Source organism: Bombus flavifrons, chromosome 4, assembly GCF_040668555.2.
Source record: "Bombus flavifrons isolate JBK064 chromosome 4, iyBomFlav1_principal, whole genome shotgun sequence".
Taxonomy (NCBI): domain Eukaryota; kingdom Metazoa; phylum Arthropoda; class Insecta; order Hymenoptera; family Apidae; genus Bombus; species Bombus flavifrons.
Window position 1 is genome coordinate 6,235,514 of NC_138445.1, and position 22,415 is coordinate 6,257,928.

Below are 22,415 nucleotides of genomic sequence, written 5' to 3' on the forward strand. Positions count from 1 at the left end.
AATTAAATTTAAAAAATGTAACAATTAATTATTGTATTCAACTAGTTACAACTAAGTTACTAGCTTCACGAACAGAAATATATTGAAGTATTTGTGTTTATGCAAAACGAAATAAATTTAATGTAAAATAAGTTTAAAATATATATTACAAAATTATATTATATAAATAATAATTTTTTATATCATAATGTCATATAATTACATAAACGTTTCATGATATGCATTCAATAATAATCTTATCGGAAAGCTCTTTGTAGCTTTGTTTTTTAGAAATTTAATATTTTTTTAACAATTGTCTGAAAATTTTTTAAATACAAATTATTTAGTTGAAAAATCTTGTAACAGTTTACATAGCCTGTTCGCAACCGTTACATACAAAGGAATATAAAGGCATAATGGCCCAACAAAACATATACATTCGTGTATTGAGTAATTTCTTGAAAAACAAGAATTAATAAGAAAACGAAAGAAAAGTATACTTTAGAAAATTATACAATACAATTAGTTGCATTTTGATTACAATTAAATTATAATAGTTAGAGATATATTATATCACAGCCTACTTTAAATACGATCTATGGCGAAACGAAATCTGGCAACAGTGTCGAGACTTTCACTTCAATGTAAACATAACCTAGCTAGTATGATTTTCCATGATTTTGTTCATAATAAAATGTTTGTGATATTTTATCACAGTAAATGAGATTACATAATGCTGCAGTGAAGCAATTATAGTGCAAAATAGTATATGTACACTCCTAAATAGAAAGATAGCACGCATGTATTATCTTCAGTTCTTACGTCATAATTATGATAATGTGAAAATTGCAAATGGTACGTAAATACGGTATTGTACCAGCTTATACTAACATGAAAGCATAACCTTTATTAACATAATTTCAGTGAATTTTCTCAGATGTAATATGAATATACAAAATAAATAGAGATAAAATGATAACAAACTTGTATTGTGTTTACATTTCCATCAGTATTCCTTGGGATTTTAGTCAATTAACGCTATTATACTATTAGACTGCAGATTTTTGTGCGAATTCATATTTTTAACATATAATTTAAAGAAACCTAGATAGAAAATTATTTTACTTACTAAGTATTATAGAAAGCATTATATTTTGGACATTTTATATACTTTTTCATATTGTGTGTATTGCGTGCAATTTTACACTTTTAAATTTCCTATAAATGCATAAAAATCTGCAATCTATCTAATACATAAATTTACACAATGGATTGTAGTAAAATATTGAGTTACACTGGGATTAAAATAGATCTTGTTTTGAAAAGACAAAAGTTTGCTATTATAGGAATTGCACAAACACAATTGGTAAAAGTCACAAAATTATTTATAATTTGTTAAATATATATACGTTATTACTATTTATACTTTTAAATATTTATTTTACATCTTTTATTATAGTTCTTTTTTCTAATATAACAGTAATTTTATTGATAATATATTATAGATAGCAAAATCAGTTCATCATAGCAAAATAATTTTCCTACATCAAGATTTTAGGAATTAATAATGCCACTATATATCGCTGTATATGTAGTTATAAAATTATAGCAAAAATTTAAAATCAAATAATTATCTTTCATGCTCTTTTATTTTCAAGAATTATGAAAGTTTTGCAGTTACATTATTATTAAAAATTAAAATGGTAAAAAGCTATAATGATACTGCTAGAATGATATGAGAAATTTTCCAATATTTTTTGTCAGAGTAATTGCCAAATTATACTATTGTCTTCTTATACTGTTATAGTGTTTATAATTTATTTGTATTGTTTTTTTGTGAGATGTTTGTTTCTTATTTTCATTTATGTGTTCACTCAACCTTTTTCATTTGCTATTAACAGACTTGTTTGTTTATACCTCTCTTGCTTATCTGTTTCTCTATTCAAATTTAAAAGCTACAATTTTGTTCAAACATAGTTGAAATTTGCCTTACATATACGTTTGCTTAAAACCAATGTAAATATTTCAAATATAAGTACCATACATAAAATGTTAGTGAGATTATATATATTATTTGAGTTATCTTTAATATTCATATATCATTTATATTTATATTGCACAATTATAATACTTATATCTAAATATTTGAAAATTTATACAGATCAATTTCTCTTTAAAGATGTCAATAACGGTTTGTATGTAATCTCTAATACATATTTTGCCATAAATTAAATTTGTAAAAACAAATCATATTTATTATTATTAAAATATATATTGTAATTGCTAACAATATTTGATTTCATTTTGTAACATTTTATTTTTACTCCATAAAGTAAAAGTTTCAATCAGGATTTTTATTTTTGGTTAAATTGGTTTGGTTTATTATTTTTCTTTATGTTACTCTCTGATTCTGTACACTATATTCAAACATATTTATTACATTATACGAATTGCATTCATTTTGATTCTCTTAATTCTTTTTCTTATAATGTTCTTTTCTCCACACTCACTCATGTTCTCCTATTTTACATGCTTGTATTAACATAAATTCATTAGGTTCAAATCTACTTATAAAATTATAAAATTACGGAAAGTTAATTCAAATACATTTCTTTTTCTACCTTTTTGATTAGTCAATAATTTAAAAATATAAGTGCAGGTATTTTCTAGTCTATATAACAGTCTTCATCACTGCTATCACTTTTATGATCACTTTCTTTCAAGTCTTTTTTCTTTGTTTTTCAGCCTTTCAATTTTATTTCTTCTTTAGACCTATCATCCTTCAGATACTCTTCTATTCTGATTTTAAATCTATTCCATTTTCTATCGCTCTATTTAGCTCTATCTAAAAGGCAGCGAGTATATGTATAAATATGTAATGTGCAAAGCTATTTTCCCACACAAAAATAGAGAATAGCGTATCAGTTTGAGAAGGAAGTTTCAAAAAAGCATATTGGATTGTTTCAGTCAGAAGAATTTGAATACATACAGTAGTATAATCATGAAAAATATCACATGTGTACAAGAATATTTTATATTTTTTTATTAATTTTAAATAACTATTAGATATATTCCTTGTTGTGTATTGAAAATCAACTTATTCGCATAATCCGTTTTGTTGTAGAAAAACATGAAAATTCTCAATTGTTTTTTACACTTTTAAATTCTCATGTAAATATGCTACAGAAATATTTGTGACGTTTATGTCATTATCCGAATCAGAACAAGTTAAAAAAATCGCATAGTCGCCGTTAGTCATCAAGATCAGGTTCATCTCATTTTGTGTAACGTTTTTACCTTTGGCTTATATAGCCTGTCTGTCTTTCTTTTTTATTAGAAATTTCATTATTATAACATATAATATTTAAGTTCGTAAATAAACTTATATAGAATTATTTTTATGAAACATATAAACAAATATTATGAATTACGTATATATAATACACAGTTTATTTATGTGTCATACATCCATACGTGTATTTGTTTATTCATTAATTAAAAATTGTAAATGAATTGTAATTATATTTTTAAAAAATATACAGCGTTATATTTAATTTTAGTATCTTAATATACCAAAATTTTGCATTTTAAGTACAAACAATTGCAATATATGCTTATTTTTTATTATTCATTTTATTACCAAATTTTTTTCAAGACAGAATAGGATATTAATAATTATTGCTATTAGTTCAATTTTATAATTTACAATGGCGTGCAAAAATTTCAGATCAGAATAAATTTTTAATGTTGCATTTGAGAGATGGTATCTAAAAGAATTTTGAATAATATTGATTATAAGAGAATGATAAATAAACCGTGAATTTTTATGCAAATATATATTTTTATGGTCATAATTAAAAAAATAAAACCTATATAGATTATATATACAATATATACAATGCAATATACAATATATTTTATTCTTTAAATTTTATAATGATTAGTTTATTTCAAATATTTTTTATATTTCTGTATATATGTATATTCTAAATGCTTTGTGTTTTTAAATTTACCATAAATGCATAAAAATCCGCAATGTAATGATAAGTAATAGAAAATAGCATAATACACAAATTAATACATATTCTATATATAATACACATTCTTAGATAGTTGTATAATATTACTCAAACATTCAAAATTTAAAATATGTATCACTTTTGAAATATAAATAGGAGAATTTATGCGGCCAGAAATTTGCACGTCAATGTATATAATTTAAATAATTAAGTCTATAATTTTTGTAATCTTAAATATTCTGATTTTTAAATTTGTAATTAATTACATGATCAATATATGAAAATAAATATATACATATATATATACATATGTTAATACTATTGAATCTTTGAATAAAAGCACTAACAATTAATTATATAATTCGTTTTCAATTTTCGTTTCCAGCTCTTCCTATGGTAAAGAGATTTGAATAATATGAATAATAGAAATACATTGACAATATAAGTTACGTTTGCAACAATATGCATTACGTTTTCATTCGGATATTTATTTATAAATGAGGTGACATGACATGCGCCATGGAAAATAGGACATAGCAATGGCTTAAAGAAGAAGAAAAGAGCATCGTGCGCACACCACTATTATATACTTCCGTTATTTCGATGCTCAATACATTTTGTTATATTTTTCGTATGTTCAAAAATTGTTTTTTATCGTTTGAATGTAACATTTGTTGTTCTTTGAAGTACGTGCAAATTATATACATACAAATGTCGTGTTTGAGATTGCAATTCAAATGTCACCGAAGCAACAGAGAACCCGTACTCGATTCAAGGTAATTCGATTTACGCCATAAATACATATACAAGGTTACTTTTTTCAAAATTAAATGTCAATTTATAATCTAATATAAATGTGGCAGTTGTAGTAATCTTTATCGTATGTAGTATATTTGTTATATTTATTTATTTAATATGTATTTATTTTAGAACAATAAAAAAAATGATGTGTGATATTTCTTCTCACAAAGATTATATAAAACAATATATAAAATTCATATTTTTTCATAGAAATGTTCAACATTAATAAAGTAAAATATTGAACAAATATTTTTATTACAATATATAATTGTATGTCATATGTGTTTTAAGGTGATAACTCCATTTCGATCACTGGTTCTCTGTGGCAAAAGTAAACAAGAAATGGAAGATTGGTTGAATGCATTAAAAACAGTAACAAAAAATCATACTCAGACAGATTCTGGAATTGCAGAAATGCTTAGTGGTAATCATCAGTGGTATGCAACAAGTCATGCAAGACCAACTTACTGTAATATTTGCAGAGATGCTCTTTATGGTAATTATGAATATTTTATTATAAATAATTTTCTTTATTATTATAATTAATGTATTTAATAAAATAATTGTTCAATTTTTACAACAGAAAAGTATATTTTAACAAGGATATACATGTTTGAATTATATATAAAATTTTTAGTTTCATTATATCGTTTTTATTTTATTATTGTTATTACATCTTTTTTGTTGTTAATATATGATTTTTGATATTTAATTTAATATGATACACTAATTTTACAAATAAAGTTTATGATTGTTGAGGTAATTATATTTCTATGATGTTTAACAAACATCAATATAAAATTGTCATAAGATAAAAGATATTTATAAAACAATAAAATTGTCCTTAAATGTATCAATTTTTGTAATTCTAATGGTATTTTATTAAGTACTAGTTAATGTATAAATTTGATATTATATATTATATTATGTTATTTGATATATTGTATTATATTATGTTATTATTTACTATAGATAGTTAATACATATTGACTTATATGTTGTAGGTGTTACTTCCCATGGTTTAAGTTGTGAAATATGTAAATATAAAGTACACAAACGATGTAGCATAAAAGCAATAAATAATTGCAAATGGACCACATTGGCATCTATTGGCAAGGACATTATTGAGGACCAAGATGGGGTATGTGCAAACAGTTGATTAAAATTTTTCTCTTAAAGATACTGGCATTCGAAAAATGTTTAGATTTATATTATACATTCATTTTTTATTTCTGTTAGATATAGAAAAGTTAATATATAATTTCTTTTATTGAAATATATTTTTTATTATGTATTAAAGAAAACAATAAAATTCAAGTAAAAGGAAGATTAAAATAAAAACAAAATAAAAATGATTTTTATTTTGTATGACATTATTTCTTTGAATTAATTGGAGAAAAAATTATAATTATTACAACTTATTTTATGAACTATTTTTATATAGAACATTACTATGCCACATCAATGGATGGAAGGCAATTTACCAGTATCCTCAAAATGTTCTGTATGTGATAAAACTTGTGGCTCTGTACTGAGGTATAACATTAATTTATGAAAAATATGCATTAATTCGTATTTAAAATTCGTATTTATTTTCTTATTTTAACTATTTAGGCTTCAAGATTGGAGATGTTTATGGTGCAGAGCTACAGTACATACAGCTTGTAGACCAGCTATAAGTGTTAAGTGTCCATTAGGACCAGTTAAATTGAGTGTAGTTCCTCCTACAGCACTGCATAGTATAGGTGACTTTATTTATAAAATTTTCTTAATATATTTAATATTTATTGTTATTATTTTATATAGCTTAGTTGCGATATATAATTATTTAATGAATATTAAGCTTTTATATTATTATTCTGTATCACAGAAGACAAATTTCTATTAGATTGGTTTTGTAATATAACGAATTTTATATAATGCATAATAATTATTTAATAGGTAGCGATGAAGCTTGGGAAGCTACAAGACCTACTGGATGCAGCCCACTTTTAGTATTTGTAAATAGTAAATCAGGTGACAATCAAGGTATTAAATTTCTTAGAAGATTTAAACAATTATTAAATCCAGCACAAGTATTTGATCTTATAAAAGGAGGACCAGGACCAGGGTAAAATGTTTTATATAATTTTGTATAATTTTAGATTAAGCCAATACAGCTTATTAATATTTCTTTACAAATAGGTTAAGATTATTCCGTCACTTCGATCCTTTTCGTATATTGGTATGCAGTGGAGATGGATCTGTTGGTTGGGTTCTTTCTGAAATTGATCGCCTAGGAATGCATGTAAGTAAAAAGTTCAAATAATTTTGTGATTTTGTAAATATTTGCTAATTGCATGATCTTAAAGTATTATTATGTAATGTATATATAAATTCACTTTGAATATGTTTATGCCATGCAGAAGCTGTAATGCTCTGTAGAGTATTAATATGCACGAATATAAAATATGATTATAAATATTATAGCATATTTAAAAATTACAATTTTGAGATGGAAATAATAAAAAGAGTTTAGTTTTTTATCATTCGCATGTTTGCACTTTATTATTATTGTTTTGAATGTCATATTATCTTGCTATATAATATACTACATATCCATATAGGATATCCCACTATTTATCTCAATTATGGTTGTAAGAGATATATAATATGGTGATAACAATTTTCACATGTATAAATAGGAGAAATTTAGAAATTAATTTTGCTTTTTTAAGTGAAATATTCAACTTTTTATCATCCAATTTACTGGAATGGCAAATTTTAAGTACTCTGTTATCTTTACTTACTAGAAGTATTAAGTTATCCTAAAATACACCATTACTGAGAATTCTGTATTGAATTTTTTCTATTTTTTTTATAAACAAGGGATATATTTACTTGCTTTGTGTAATGAAAATTGTATATCGACAATTTTGTAATCACTGCATGAGAAAACTTAATATTGAAAGACATTGAATATTGTACAAGGCACGATATTTAATATGTACTATTATATTTGAAGTATTTGAAGTATAATATCAAACATGTTTTATAATGAAAACTAATAAATTTAAATAATGATATGTAGTGTATCTAGAATAAAATAACTTTGTTGAAGAAATACTATTGCATTGAGGTTAAACATTAAAAATTGACATATCACTATTCAAACTATCGTCATCATATTATGTCATCTACAATCACACAGTTCTTTTGATAAATAGTATTTTCCTTTATTATTTAAAATTACAAAATCATTTGTAATAGGTGAAGTTAATACGATATTCACAAATTCAATTTGCTTAATCTTTCTGTGATTATATAATATTTTAATTTACTATTAGCTAAAAGTACTAGATAAAAACTTTGTTTCATATCACATTAATTTCGTAAATTTTCATTTCAAAATATATATGTTTAAATACAAAGTTTGTATATATAGCAAAGAATAAATTTGAAAATTAGTAGAAAAAATATATTTGTTTTTTAAAAATCGAATTCATTTTTGAACATTGATAATGTTTTGATAATATTTAAGTAAAACTTTAAATAAATAAATCTAGAAGAAGCGTTCCAACAAGTTATTTATAATTTTCTAAATAATCAATAATTTTTATTAGTAATAATTTAGTTTAAATTCATTTGAAAATTATTAAACTAAATAAAATAAGAGAATTAATTATTTGTATTTAATAAAATCATTAGTTTTGATAAGTAAGTTTGTTTTGTTATAATTATTATAACTAATATGATAAAATCTTTAAAATTGTGAGATCCACAACATTGTTATTAAACTTTCAACTGTTATTGTTTTCGATTCTAAATAATTTTTAATTTTCTCTTTTAATGTCAATTAACGATTTTTTAACAATTTTGAAGAATAATCCATATTTCCTCAAATGTAAATTTTTTATCATTTTTTGTATTTACTAGATTCAAACGCAACTATAAAATTTATTACTTATATTTATGTAAATCAGAATTAAAAGAATGTAAAGCATACTTATAAGGTAATATGGAAAATGTATAAGATTGGACAATTAAAATTAGGACTTTAAAAAAATTGAAAGGATAAATATTTAAAATTATTTTTTAAATCCCAACTTAGTAATATAAATTTGTAAATATTACAGAAAGACTAAGTATATAATAACGAAAAGCTTTAATATTTCAAACAGCATGGCGTGTCTCTTTTATAATTTTATTTCAGATGATACTGGTGTTTGTGCATTAGGATTCTTTATATACGTGAAGCTTCATTAACTTTATTTGTAGATGGTAAGTGTAAGTTAAGCACGCATTTTTTGATAATTCTTGAATGTCTTGTTAAATATTTTTGTTATTTATATACTATAAATATTTAAGTATTAGAGTATTATTTACACGTTTTTAATTTACAATTTCATATGGTAATTCTTTTAAATCTTTTAATACATTTAGTGGTCAGCATATTCATATTAAATCAGTTTAATTAATTACTGATATTAAAACATACTCTATTATAAAAGCCGTAATTTTATATATTATATAATTTATTATTAATTATTAAACAATATTACATAAAAGTTTAAGAAGGGTATTATGATATAAATTATTAGCTACAGAAATAGTATAGGCAAGTAATGTTACATTGTTTTATGAATTATACATTTTTATTATGATAGTTACCAATTATTAATTTTATTATAATTTTAAAACGTAATTATTGGACACAATAATTGTAAACACAGTAAATTCAGTTACAATATCAAAACTTTAAAAGTAAAATGAGTTATTATAGTTATTATATTATTAGGCAATGTAAGGTTTTTTGGAAATTGTAAAATTATTTACAGATAAATACCTTAAGCACACAGAATAGTAAACAAATAGATAGATATAAAATAGTTATTTAGAAAAAGAACAAAAGTTGAAATGAAACTGAGGATTTAATATTTGTATTAGACACTTTTCACTTAAAAACGAATGTTTTGGGAAAAATTTCCAAAAGTTTGTTTCTTATGTTTCACTTATCTTGTTACATAACTCAGTGTAATTAAGAGACTGGAGCAGTATTGGAACCAATGGAATTTGGATTAAAATACAAAACAAATCTTCCTATGATTATAACAATGGAATTAGTTCCTCTGGATTTGGATTTGTAGTGGAATGCTGCACCAGATGATCCAAAAGGTGTGTGATTGATCTGTATAATGTTCCATATATTAGTAGATTGCAGCTATAGTGATAATATAAGATATAATTGCAGATGATAGCATTGAGAATCAGTTTTACGAACTTTAATAGTACAAAAGAATGTAGGAGTTTTACAATTTCTTATCACAGTAACTATCTTATAGTATGCTTATAGGTTGTAATGTTATTTATATTGTTATAAAAAGTTTTATAAAATATTTGAAGATAAAAATTGAATTAGTATACATATTTACTTCATTTTTTCTTCCTAATAATTCTTTGAATTATTAACTATTGTATTCTTTTACACATAATATAATGCAATTACAAGATTTTGCACATTTGCTTTAGAATAAATGCTGATTATAGTTTTACTGTTATGTAGATGCATATACATGAGTTAAGTTAGTAGTTTCAAATGTTGAGCAGCTAGATGCTTACTATTAGTTAAAATTTATTAGTTAAAAATCCAATTTATTTTTCTTATTAAATAATTTTTATCCAAAAATAATCCAAAATCTGATATAATTGATTAAAAAAACATAATTCTAAGGTTTAATAATAATTACTCTTTTATATTACAAGTTCAAAATATTTCGTAGTTCAGTGTATGTTCATAGTTTGAATTTTAATTACCAATTTGTATTTGTATATTTAAAGAATAAAGTTCATATCTCTTAAATAAGACATTTTAAAATTCATTGATTATTATAAACAATATTGATAAAATTGATTTTCAATTCTAGATAGTGTTTCTTTATCAATTTTTAGGTGCAAAATTGTAATCATAAAATATTTAGTTTGATTATGATAATCAATTTATTATATTAATATTATTTATTATATAAAATTAAAGTAAATTTTATTTATGCTCATAATACTATTTGCACTGACATATCTAATAAGAATATATTTTTAGGATTTGTACAAAAGCGTTTCTCAAATAAAAAATGTAACAAATATTAATAGCGGATATAAATTATTTTACTGTGTGATACATACTTCATGTAAAAATTTATGTAATTTATTTCTTCTATGGACAGTTATTTTAAGTAAATATAAATAACTATATTTTAAATATGTAGTAGAGATTAATAAAAAAAAGACTTACATAACAATAAAAGAAAAATCAAATGATGTATGTACATGTAAATGTATATCTACCTAAATATTGTTATTATTCAAAATGCATTTTAAATTATATACTAAAAATTAATGGAAGCACCTTTATAATTGATAGTAATATCTTTATTATAATTTGTAGTCGCATTTGCAACAAAAGCTTTCTAGGAACATTAAGGTTGTTATTTTATATATAATAAGAAATTTAGGAAATAGAATGTTACTTGCACAGTAGACTAATATTAAATATTTTATAATAAATTTGATATTGAAAATTTGTATTTTTATTATAAGAAACAAACTTCTTTTCTCTGAATGTTTAACTATTGCTTTGCTTATTTGCGATGTATGTTGTGTAATAGATAAAAAATGATACATTTAATAGTGCAATTGATGTCTCAATATTTATGTAGTTATTTCATTATATCTATGTAAAAATAATTGATTGATTAGCAATATATGATTATATAGACTTCGAGATTTTAAAACATTTATATAAGTATCAATTACTTCCGAATGCACATATTTTTAAGAACTCTAATAAGATTATTCTTTGCATAAAAATTTAAAATAGAAGCAGTGTCAAGTTGGAGTTCTACCATTGGGAACTGGAAATGACCTAGCACGTGTATTGGGTTGGGGATCTTCTTGTGATGATGATGCTCATTTACCCCAGTTATTGGAAAAGTATGAGAAAGCAGGCACAAAAATGCTTGATCGGTGGAGTATTATGACTTTTGAACGTAGCATATCTTTGCCATGTCCTAAAAGTGTTTTAAGTCATTCTAATACTACATTAAAATCTAGTATTATTCATCAATATGAGGATAATGTTGTTACTCATATAACAAATATTTTAGAATCAGACGAAGAAAATGTAGTTTTATCTAATATTAGGTAAGTATTTCATGCAAAAAATATAAAAGTAAATATAAAATCTCTGGTAGCAACTAGAAACTGATTCATTAACTTATAAGTTCATAAATAAAATTATTTAATTAATATAACATTTTTATCATTATTAAGAAAAAAATATGTATATAAAAATTATGTATATACATTATTTTAATACAATTTTTTTTTACAGAATTTTATGTGGCATAGTGAAAGATTTTGCAACATATATATTGGAAAATGTAAACTCAGAGGACCAACAAGTGGAAGAAAAATGTAAAATACTTCAGCAAAAACTTAATTCATTTTTAGAAATATTGTGCAAAGAGGAAGGATATCTAACTGAGCACTTAGATGATGCAGATAACATTACTTTAAATACTGAAATTTCTGTTTCACCTGATAATTGTGAAAAAGGTGTATTAGAAAAACCTGAAAAAGATATAACAAATTTGAAAAAAGTTGAGAAAAGGAGACAACTTATAGAAAAGGAAACTGTAATTTCGAGGTATGTTAAATATTTGTTTGTTTAAATATAAATAAAAAATGAGTAATATTTTTATTGAACTTCATTAACTTTTAGAGCAAACAGTTTGAAAAGAATTGTAAGAAAACTTGTGGAATATTCTCATTTGGTTATAGATAATCAGATTAATATAAATACAAAACATGCTGCTAAAATAGGAAATACAAATAGTTCACTAGAAGATGATACTGTATTAAATTCAATATCAAGTAAGTTTATATTAATAATTGGTTAAAATTTTTATTAGAAAGCTTTTAATGTATCTTATCTTCTTGTTTAATAAAAATATTTATAATGAAAAAATACGTTGTAGATAAAAGACAACAATTGGATATCCCTGGTTTAAGAGTGGATCACGTTGACAATTTATCTGTAGGACCATTAATAGAATCTGTAAGAAGTGCAGATAATTCAACATGTACTAGCCCAGTGCCTAACTTGGCATCTTTGAGTCCAATACCTGATCTTAGGAGAGATTCTCAACCAGAGGAATTATTGACATTACCTGCACCTGATGGTTTTGCTGATAGTAGACGAAATAGTGAAAATTTACCGCAAGTGTAAATATCTTTATTTTTATGTGATATATAAATTATTAACAAAAATTAAGATCAAGCTTTCTTCATTATTTACTTGAATATAATATAAAAAGTTACACATATTTTGAATTCAAAAAAAAATTTTATGATATTTTGTCATTTTTCTTACATGTTTACAAATTCTTTTGAAAGATTATATTTTACAAATTAAAATAAAGCTTCTAATTTAAATAAATGTTACCGAAAATACAGAAACTAATAAGTTTATTGGATTTTATTTTCAGTTCATTTAACTTTCAACTGCCTACAGCTCAGTCTGTCTCTCTGGATAATGAGCAAGAAGCAGAAACACCTGAATCTAATGACCAACAAATATCTGACTCTAATAACATAGATATTTCTTCAGAATTTCAAATTAGTGTTACAAGAACTACTTTTGACACAAGTTCACCTTCGGAAGATGGAACTACACAAGACATTTCTTCTGACATAGATTCAATTCAATCACCAGAAGAACATGAACAAAAACTTGAAAATAAAACTAAAATGGAAGTAACTAAAGGTAGTTAGTTTTAAGTTAGTAATTAAGTAGCAGTATTATTAATATCAATATAATAATTTCTAGTTCTTGGATAATTAGATCATTTTAAATTCTATTTTACTTTTTTTATTTTAGTTATTTTGTAACATTCTATTTAATATTTATATTAGAAATGACGTTATTTTATTAAAATTATTATCATTTTTTAATTTGTAATATAGCACTTTTTTATATATAAAATATATTAATAATTTATATAACCTTATAAATGTGAATCAGTAAATCAATGAATGAATGAATTAATAAATCAGTAAATGTAAATTCTTTTAAATGATAAAATGTTATAATTAAAGTTATAATGAATACTTAAAAACAACTTTCGTACGAATATTTTCAGAAGATGTAAATTGTACTTCATTGGTATTTATTTCAGGGTATATAGGTAGTGATGCATTTGATTCTGAAATTAGGCACATTGATTCTCCCGATAATTCAGAAATGGTCACTAGTGAAATACAAAATTCTGAAAGTTTAATAGGACAAGATTTGACTAGTATAATAAATGGAGAAGAATATGATTCTGTAAGAGAGTACCTAGAAAATGAATTAGAAAATACAGATTTTACAAATGAAATTGCTAGGCGATCATTTAAAAGATCAACAAAGAGTTCTACTGTTATAGAAATAGAGGTAATTATAACAAAATTAATACTTATTAAGTATATGTTTATAAAGAAATCTTTATTATTTATATTTTACTATACTTGAATTTATACTTAAATATTTAATGAATATTTCCGTTAGAACAAAATTAAGTACAAAGTGGGATCAACAGGACAGAATGTAAACGAAGCGAATAAATTTAAAGATTCTCAAGATGCTAAAGCATCCGATTTATTAAGCCCTGTATGTTGCTTTACTGTATCTTCGGAAACAACTCCAACAAACGAAAAACCTAATAACTTTCCACCTACAATAAGTGTTATAATTAATCCTCCCAGTCCATCAATGTCGATTGAAAGTCAGCACGATTCAGATGTAGAATATAAAATGAATCCTTATTTAAGACGACACATTGGTGAAAGTATGGAAAGATGTAAGTTAATGTTTTACATTTTAAATAATTTAAATAATTATGTACAAATTAGCATGTATTACTACTACATATGCGCGTGCGCGTTATTAAATTTGATAATAGTTATTCAAGTAATCAAAAATTACTACATCATTGTAAATATTTTATTTTAGAAAAATTCATAATATCGTGTAACTTTTATCATGAGTTATTTATTCAAATTTAATATATATAACTTTATTCTATAAAATAATTATTTTATAATTTTGTAATTCATTAGTAAGCGTAGAACTACCAGAATCGGGTTTCTCTCCTCAAGCAACTCGTCGGATTAGCAGTGGAAGTTTGTTAAAAGCGTCAGAAGTTGTTTCTTTAGCTGCTACAGCTGCGAAATTTGGTGGTTCTAACGCAAGTTTACGTCACGAAAGAGTGAAATCTGTTGAAAAAACAGAGGATGTTAAAAAGCTACCAATTATTAACCCATTAGTTCGGTTACCCATGTGGCCAAGTAAGTAAATATTTTGATACTTAGGTAGAATAATGTTTGTATTTATTTATTTATTTATACTTAGTCCATACCTTTCGGCTTTGGATGACTTTCGGTTTACATCTCTTATATAATTCCATTACATCACTTATATATCTCTTATACTAGCTCTTCTATAACTATATACAACTGCTTATACTTAACTATTGCACCTTACTTGATCTATCTCTATGTACTAACTTATAACTAACACTTATAACTAAGTGCTCTTTCCGTCTTTGGCTTTTATTTCCTTGCTGTGCTCCCTTCCTGTCGTACCTCCCCCTCTTCTGCTCTTCTACTCTTCTCTTCTCTATTATCGCTTTCAATTTTGCCAGTCCTTCTCCAGTCTCATTTAGTGTTTCTACCATGTTCCTTGCTCCTCCTGTTATCTCACATTCCTCTAATATGTGTTTCAAGTCCTCCTCTCCTTTTTTGCATAATCTGCATCCTCTTTCTCCCTCCTCTTTCCAGTGTTTCCTTGCTCTGGTTTCGTTACCACATCTAAATCTTGCTAACATACTTTTGTCCTTCCATTTCATCTTTCCTTCTAGATACTTTGGTAGCTCTTCTTTTGCTATGTTTCTGTAATATCTATTGTACTTAGATTCCCTTATCCTTTTCTCCCTCTCCTCTGTTTCTCTCTTCCCTCTTTCTTCTATGATTTGGTTTGCTATCATCCTTTCTTGTCCATCTCCTGCCTCCACTTGTGTCCTTTCCTCTCTCGCCTTCTCTAACCTCTTCTTTCTTGCTCTTTTCCCTTCTTGTCCCTTTCCCCAATTCCTTTCTCTCTCCTTTATACACTCCTTTACTAATTCCTTCTTCAATTCTAAGGCTTTCTCCTCATACCTTACTGCTCTTCTCAGTGCCTTTTCTCTTATTTCCTCTGCACTCCTCTATCAAAATGTAATTCAGCGTTGTTGTGTCTAAGCCTAGAATCCATTTCACATATCTCCTTTTTATTCTGTCTACTCTCTCTTCTACATTCCATCCCCACACCTCCGCTCCAAACAGCACCACACTCTCTACCAGTGCTCCAAACATCCTCATTCTCCTCTTGTAGTCCCACTTAAATATCCTTTCTCCTACGCTCCATGTCTTCTTCATTGCTATTGTTACCCTCTTTTTTCTGTCTTCAATATGCTTCTCATCACTCCCATTTTTCTGCAGTATGTACCCTAAATACCTTATTTCGTCCACTTCTTCTAGTTCTTGCTCACCCCATCTTCATTTCCTTTGTCTCCTATTGTTCCTTCTCTTTGCAAACACTACTACTTTTGTCTTTTCCGTGCTCAATTCCAGTTCCACTTCCTTTAGGAATGTTTTAAATCTCTTCATCATTTCCTTTAACTCCTCTTGTCTGTCCGCTATCAATACAATGTCATCTGCATATGATAGTGACCATACCTTTCTGTCTCCTACCACTCTACCTCCTACTTGACCTTTTCTTATTTCCTCTTCCAGTCCTGCCATATAGATGTTAAATAGTGTCGGGCTCAACGGGCACCCTTGTCTTACTCCCCTCACTGTCCAAAACTCTTTTGTGTTATGGTTCCTGATCCTCACTATGTTCTTTGTTTCCTCATATATCTCTTCTATCCTTCTGGTTAACTTCTCGTTAACCCTCATTCTCCTCATTATCTCCCCCAGCTTCTTCCTACTAACCCTATCAAACGCTGCCTTTAAATCCGCGAAACATGTATATAGCTTCCCTCTTTCTCCGCTCAATTGTTTGTCTATTATGTGGTTCAATACATACAGTGCGCCTATCACTCCTCTTCCTTTCCTAAACCCAAATTGGCTCTCTCCCAGCTTGTCTTCGATCTCCACCTTCAGCCACTTGTCCAGTATTCCTGCATAAATCTTATATGCTGTGTTCATTAACGTGACCCCTCTGTAGTTCTTCACTGCTCCCTTTCTCCCCTCTTGTAGATCGGACATATTACGCCTTTTCTCCAGAATAATGTTTGTATATAATAAAATAATTGTTATAATTTAACTATAACGTAAAATAAAATTGCAAAATTTGAATGCTGTCTATAGAAACGTAATATTTTAATATAAAATTAATAAGAAAAAATTAAGATATTTTAAATAATCTCATTAGAATTATGTGTATATTGAACATATAACTTTTTTTATTATGCAGTCAAACGTATATTATTTGCTTATTATTTTATATCTATTATTGTTTTTATTGAGATTTATTATTTTATATCTTTATAGACGTCAGCGGTGGAACAGGACTTATTAGTCAAGCATTACTTGCAAATGCAGATGCACTATGTGCTGCTGTATCACCATTAATGGATCCTGATGAAACATTAATGTAAGTTATATGTTTTTTGCTATGCTAATTTTATGCAATATATATACATAATATTATGACTTCAACAACTTCTTATTTAATACATAATATCAATTTTAATGATGAAATTTTCAAAATGTGTATATTGAAAGTTAACTTGAAACTAATGATACAATAATGGAATCTATATTATACATTAATGAAATAAGTAATTTGCAGTCAAAATAAAAAGAATACATTAAACAGAATATGACGCATAAAATAGAATATCATTTTTCTAATTTTGCAGGGAAGGCTATTTTGAACGCTGTGTTATGAATAATTATTTTGGAATTGGCATAGATGCAAAAATTAGTCTTGATTTTCATCATAAAAGGGAAGAACATCCTGAAAAATGTCGTTCACGAGCAAAAAATTACATGTGGTATGGTGTATTAGGATCCAAACAATGGTTACAAAAAACATATAAGAATCTTGAACAAAGAGTACAATTAGAATGTGATGGTCAACGGATACCATTGCCTTCATTACAAGGAATTGTTGTATTAAACATTCCAAGGTAAAAATACAAAAGTAAAACATAAAAAATAAAATGTAAAATATTGTCATCAACATTCCATACTTACAAAACTATATTTGTTTAGCTTTATGGGTGGTACAAATTTTTGGGGAGGAACAAAAGAAGGAGATTTGTTTTTAGCACCTTCATTTGATGATCGTATATTGGAAGTTGTAGCTGTATTTGGTTCTGTTCAAATGGCTGCATCACGATTAATTAACTTACAACATCATAGAATTGCACAGTGTCAAACAGTTCAAATTAATATTTTGGGTGATGAGGGAGTACCTATACAAGTTGATGGTGAAGCTTGGATTCAACCTCCTGGTATTATACGTATTATACATAAAAATCGTATGCAAATGCTTTACAGAAATAGGGTAAATAATTTAGAATTATATTACTTTAGTATTACAATAATAATATATGTGTAATATAATCAATATCGAAATGTAGGCACTTGAAACATCCTTAAAAACATGGGAGGAAAAACAACGCAATACACTCAATGCAATATCTCAGTCAGCATCTACTTTGAGCAATACACAATTGCAATCACAAACTAGGTCTCTACAATCACATAAGCCATCATATTTAAATGATGATGAAATGTATATTCTGTTGGGATTTATCGAAGTAGTTACAACTTTAGTTAAATGGGTCAAACTTCTCATTATATCACATCCAAGTTTGGAACCAGATTTGTATCAAGTTGCAGCACGAACAGCACAAGCTCTTGAACAAGTTCATCCAGATGGAAAAATTTTGCAAGGAGTTAGTATAGTTTATTATTTCATACTATAATTCTTACTTATAATTTTTCTTAAACATAAATAATGCAAATGTTTTTATATTTTTTCCGATAGTAGTATTCTTTTAGTATTCTTTTATTATAATTAATTTAAATATATTCTTTAAAGAACTATTATTTGTTGGTTATTTATTTAATTTTAGTATATAAGTTAATTATATTATTTCATTATCGATATTATTTTCTATTACAAATTTTTTTAACTATACTCATTTCTAATAAGTTATATTCATTTCATTTTAACAGATTAATTTAAGACCAGTAGTAACAGAGTTGGTGTCAAGTGCAAGACAACTTTATGAAGACTCATGCGAATTACTCAGAGATAAAGCACAGAGTCTAGTAAGTATATATTTTGTATACATTTATCATGATTAATCATTAATATAATTAATCCTTTCACAACTGTAAGCAGCCATTATAATGGGTTGCACAAGATAATATTGTGTCTCTTCTGCTAAGCACTGGCTTAGATCAGCTATGGTCATTGTTAATATCACTAAAGTATTTTTGAAACTAGATTAATTTATCATTCCTAATACAGAACAATCAAATTTAATTTTGTAATTCCTCTGAAAATATATACAGGAGCATGCAAAGACTTTGAGTTTGCTATATAGCTTATGACAATTAGTACATGAAGAACTAATAGTGGAAGGGTTAATTTTCTTATATCCCTTTTGATATTTCAGTAATAATTTTCTAATAACAAAATTTATATAATTCAGAAATTACGGGAAGACTTAGAAAATAAATTATCATTTTCTTTGGCCAGTATGGAACAGGAATTAAAGAAATTTACGTTTGATGAAGGAGGTACAGGATTAGTATATTTACAAAGCTTACCATCAGATGAGCAGGTATAATTCTTCATTCATATTTTTTAATTTGTAATATCTTATCTTTCTTAAGTCTCATGCAGAGTGAACTATTTAATGTGGTCACTTCTATTGATTCTAATCAAAAAGTCATTGTCATAAATGATATACTTTAAATAAATTGTCAAGATCACTTTCAATTTTTTGTACAACTTTACATCTATTATCTATGACAAAAAGTTTTAATTGGTCTACTAATAATAAAAATACTTAAAATGATCACATGAATTGGTCCTGCTCTCTATATATAAATACAACTTATATGATTACCATATATGCAATCCAAAAATATATATTAGAAATGAACGTTTCACAAAAGTACCTTTGTATAGGGAGATAGAAAGAATCGTCATAGAGGTTTGTTCTGGTTAAAGTTTCGACGTTCAGGGGCTAATTCTGGAGCACATACTATTCGAGATCAAGTTACTACATGGGGTGTACAAGAAGTGTGTTCCTGGTTGGAGAATTTACAGTTGGGTGAATATACTGATAAATTTGTTTCTCACGATATACGAGGTAGGGAATTATTATCATTAGCCCGTAGAGATCTCAAGGAACTTGGTATTACTAAAGTAGGACATGTTAAACGAATCTTACAAGCTATCAATGATCTAAATAATTAGGTATATAATAATAATAATTTAAACATTTAAAAGTATAAAATATACAATCAATAAAATAATATGTTATGCCAGTTAATAACCATCTGGATGGTGTATAACGTAGGTTTTGAATTACATAGATTGTTTAAGAAGTAGGACAAGGATTGAATCCTTATAATTAAAAATTTTATGTAACAGTAATATGTATTACAAGTATAACACAAATATTCTAATAAAAAGGGCACTTAGTGTGACACAGCAGTATTATAAGAAAATTATTTTCTGCACTGCTGTATATGATAAAATAATATTACTTGTGCCAAACTGTTGAACTGGTTTTATGTCAAAAGACAAATGTTTATATAGGAATTATAAGGAAAACATTTTATCTTTAAAAACATACAAATATGTTATAGTCATGTCTAATAAGATATATTTTAATGCAATTCCTATTACAAAATATTATTAGACATGAGCATAGCATTAATAATGCATTTATTAAACAAAAGATTTCAACAGTATAAAAATTCATTAAACTATAATTTAAGTTATATTTATTCCTTTGTATAATGTACAAAAAAAATTGAAGACTTTGATAATCATATATTGATGTAAATTATAAGTTTGAAGATATGTATTATATCATTGTTTGTTGTTTTTTATATTTGATACACGTTACAACTTAGGATTTCAGCTAAGTTTGTTTACAACAGTATTAATACATTTGAAAACTACATTCTAAATTTAGATATGGAATAAGTATTGTCAATTATATAAATAATTTACATATGTATATTCAATTTACAATTTATATTATTTTACTCTGAGTTTAGTTTCCTGTGCAAAAAAAGTAGAATGTGTATGTATATATATACAATTATGTTTAAGGAGAAACTATATTTATTACAATATGTATTGAATGACCTACTAAATTCATAATCTTTGAAATGAAATCGGTGACAAAAACTAATATAATTTAATATTTTCATATAGCACATAGACAGCATTTCTTATCTTATTTGATGCTGCAATTAAATCATAAATTTTAAGCAATACTTACAAAATTGAGAGATATGAAATTTCTGTAATAAAATAGCTTGGCAAATATAATTTTCGTTATACAGGGTGGTTGGTAACTGGTGGTACAAGCGGAAAGGCGAAAAAAGAAGTCGAAAATATAGAATAAAAATTTTTCGTTTGAGGCTTTGTTTTCGAGAAAATCGACTTTGAATTTTCACTCGGTACGCGTGCACTTTATCACGTCTCGTTATAACGGATCTCACTGTAGATCGTTGTTTCGATGGAAAAATTTAAAAAAAAAAAATTTAAAAAAAATTTTTATTCTATATTTTCAACTTCTTTTTTCGCGTAGAATCACCCCCTTCCCTCTTGTACCACCAGTTACCACCCTGTATATATATTATTTTACATATTAAATTTAATGAACATGGAAAACTACATATATTAAATTGTAAGATCCATTAAAAAATTATTTTTTACAGTTAATACACATATATATATATATATACTGATATAAAAAAATAATTTTTCATATATTGTATATAATGTATTTATTACAATATTCTTAGAATTGTTTATATTTGTATAAAATTAAAAAATTTTTCTATTGCGTAGCTTATAAAATATTTCATTTTTTAAATTCTTGAGTATTAAAAGATAAAAAGCAGTTCACAAATAATGACTGATGAGTATACGAAACTGCTGGATGTTATGTATTGAAAAAAATAAATAACAAACTACTGTATGTGCTATGTGTACATAAACTGTGAAAAATAATATAAAATTTATACAGTACTGTGAATCATAAATCTTACAACAATTACATGTTTATTTTTGCATTATGATTATACCAACTACAATTTAATAGTTTAAAACAATGTCTTTGTATTTATATTATGTACAGTTAAAATTATATGTGCTGTAAATTCTTATCTATTGATAAATTATATAATATTATATATAGTATATATACATACACATATGCATAATCAAACAAAATATTATACGTGTATACAAAAATAACACACTGTGTACATAAAGTGCTCTGCAATTTTTTT

The 22,415-nt window shown here is 25.4% G+C and overlaps 1 protein-coding gene across 5 annotated transcripts; it reads left to right on the forward strand.

Moving 5' to 3' along the window:
• The first annotated feature begins 338 nt into the window (after window positions 1-338).
• On the forward strand, window positions 339-21,452 carry LOC138178880 (diacylglycerol kinase eta). 5 transcript variants are annotated; one of them, XM_069111183.1, is made up of 23 exons: window positions 339-834; window positions 4,384-4,774; window positions 5,091-5,295; window positions 5,804-5,940; window positions 6,244-6,335; window positions 6,414-6,544; window positions 6,741-6,909; window positions 6,984-7,086; window positions 11,653-11,975; window positions 12,166-12,480; window positions 12,556-12,707; window positions 12,812-13,058; window positions 13,322-13,599; window positions 14,012-14,268; window positions 14,383-14,674; window positions 14,934-15,161; window positions 17,406-17,508; window positions 17,777-18,046; window positions 18,132-18,426; window positions 18,503-18,820; window positions 19,104-19,199; window positions 19,586-19,717; window positions 20,110-21,452. In XM_069111183.1, the coding sequence occupies exons 2-23, from the start codon at window positions 4,736-4,738 to the stop codon at window positions 20,356-20,358; spliced, it is 4,431 nt and encodes a 1,476-aa protein (XP_068967284.1). In that variant the 5' UTR covers window positions 339-834; window positions 4,384-4,735; the 3' UTR covers window positions 20,359-21,452. The 5 variants fall into 5 exon arrangements, with proteins under 5 accessions (XP_068967284.1, XP_068967282.1, XP_068967283.1 ...); XM_069111181.1 differs by having other exon boundaries at window positions 340-834; window positions 20,068-21,452; XM_069111182.1 differs by lacking the exon at window positions 339-834 and adding an exon at window positions 1,540-1,738 and having other exon boundaries at window positions 20,068-21,452.
• The last annotated feature ends 963 nt before the right edge of the window (window positions 21,453-22,415 follow it).

Excerpts from the sequence above, each read along its gene's own strand:
- LOC138178880 (XM_069111181.1), top strand. The coding sequence starts at position 4,736 with ATGTCACCGAAGCAACAGAGAACCCGTACTCGATTCAAG. Across the intron at positions 12,708-12,811 it reads TGTATTAAATTCAATATCAA|ATAAAAGACAACAATTGGAT; the intron begins GTAAGTTTATAT and ends AATACGTTGTAG. Across the intron at positions 15,162-17,405 it reads TCGGTTACCCATGTGGCCAA|ACGTCAGCGGTGGAACAGGA; the intron begins GTAAGTAAATAT and ends ATATCTTTATAG.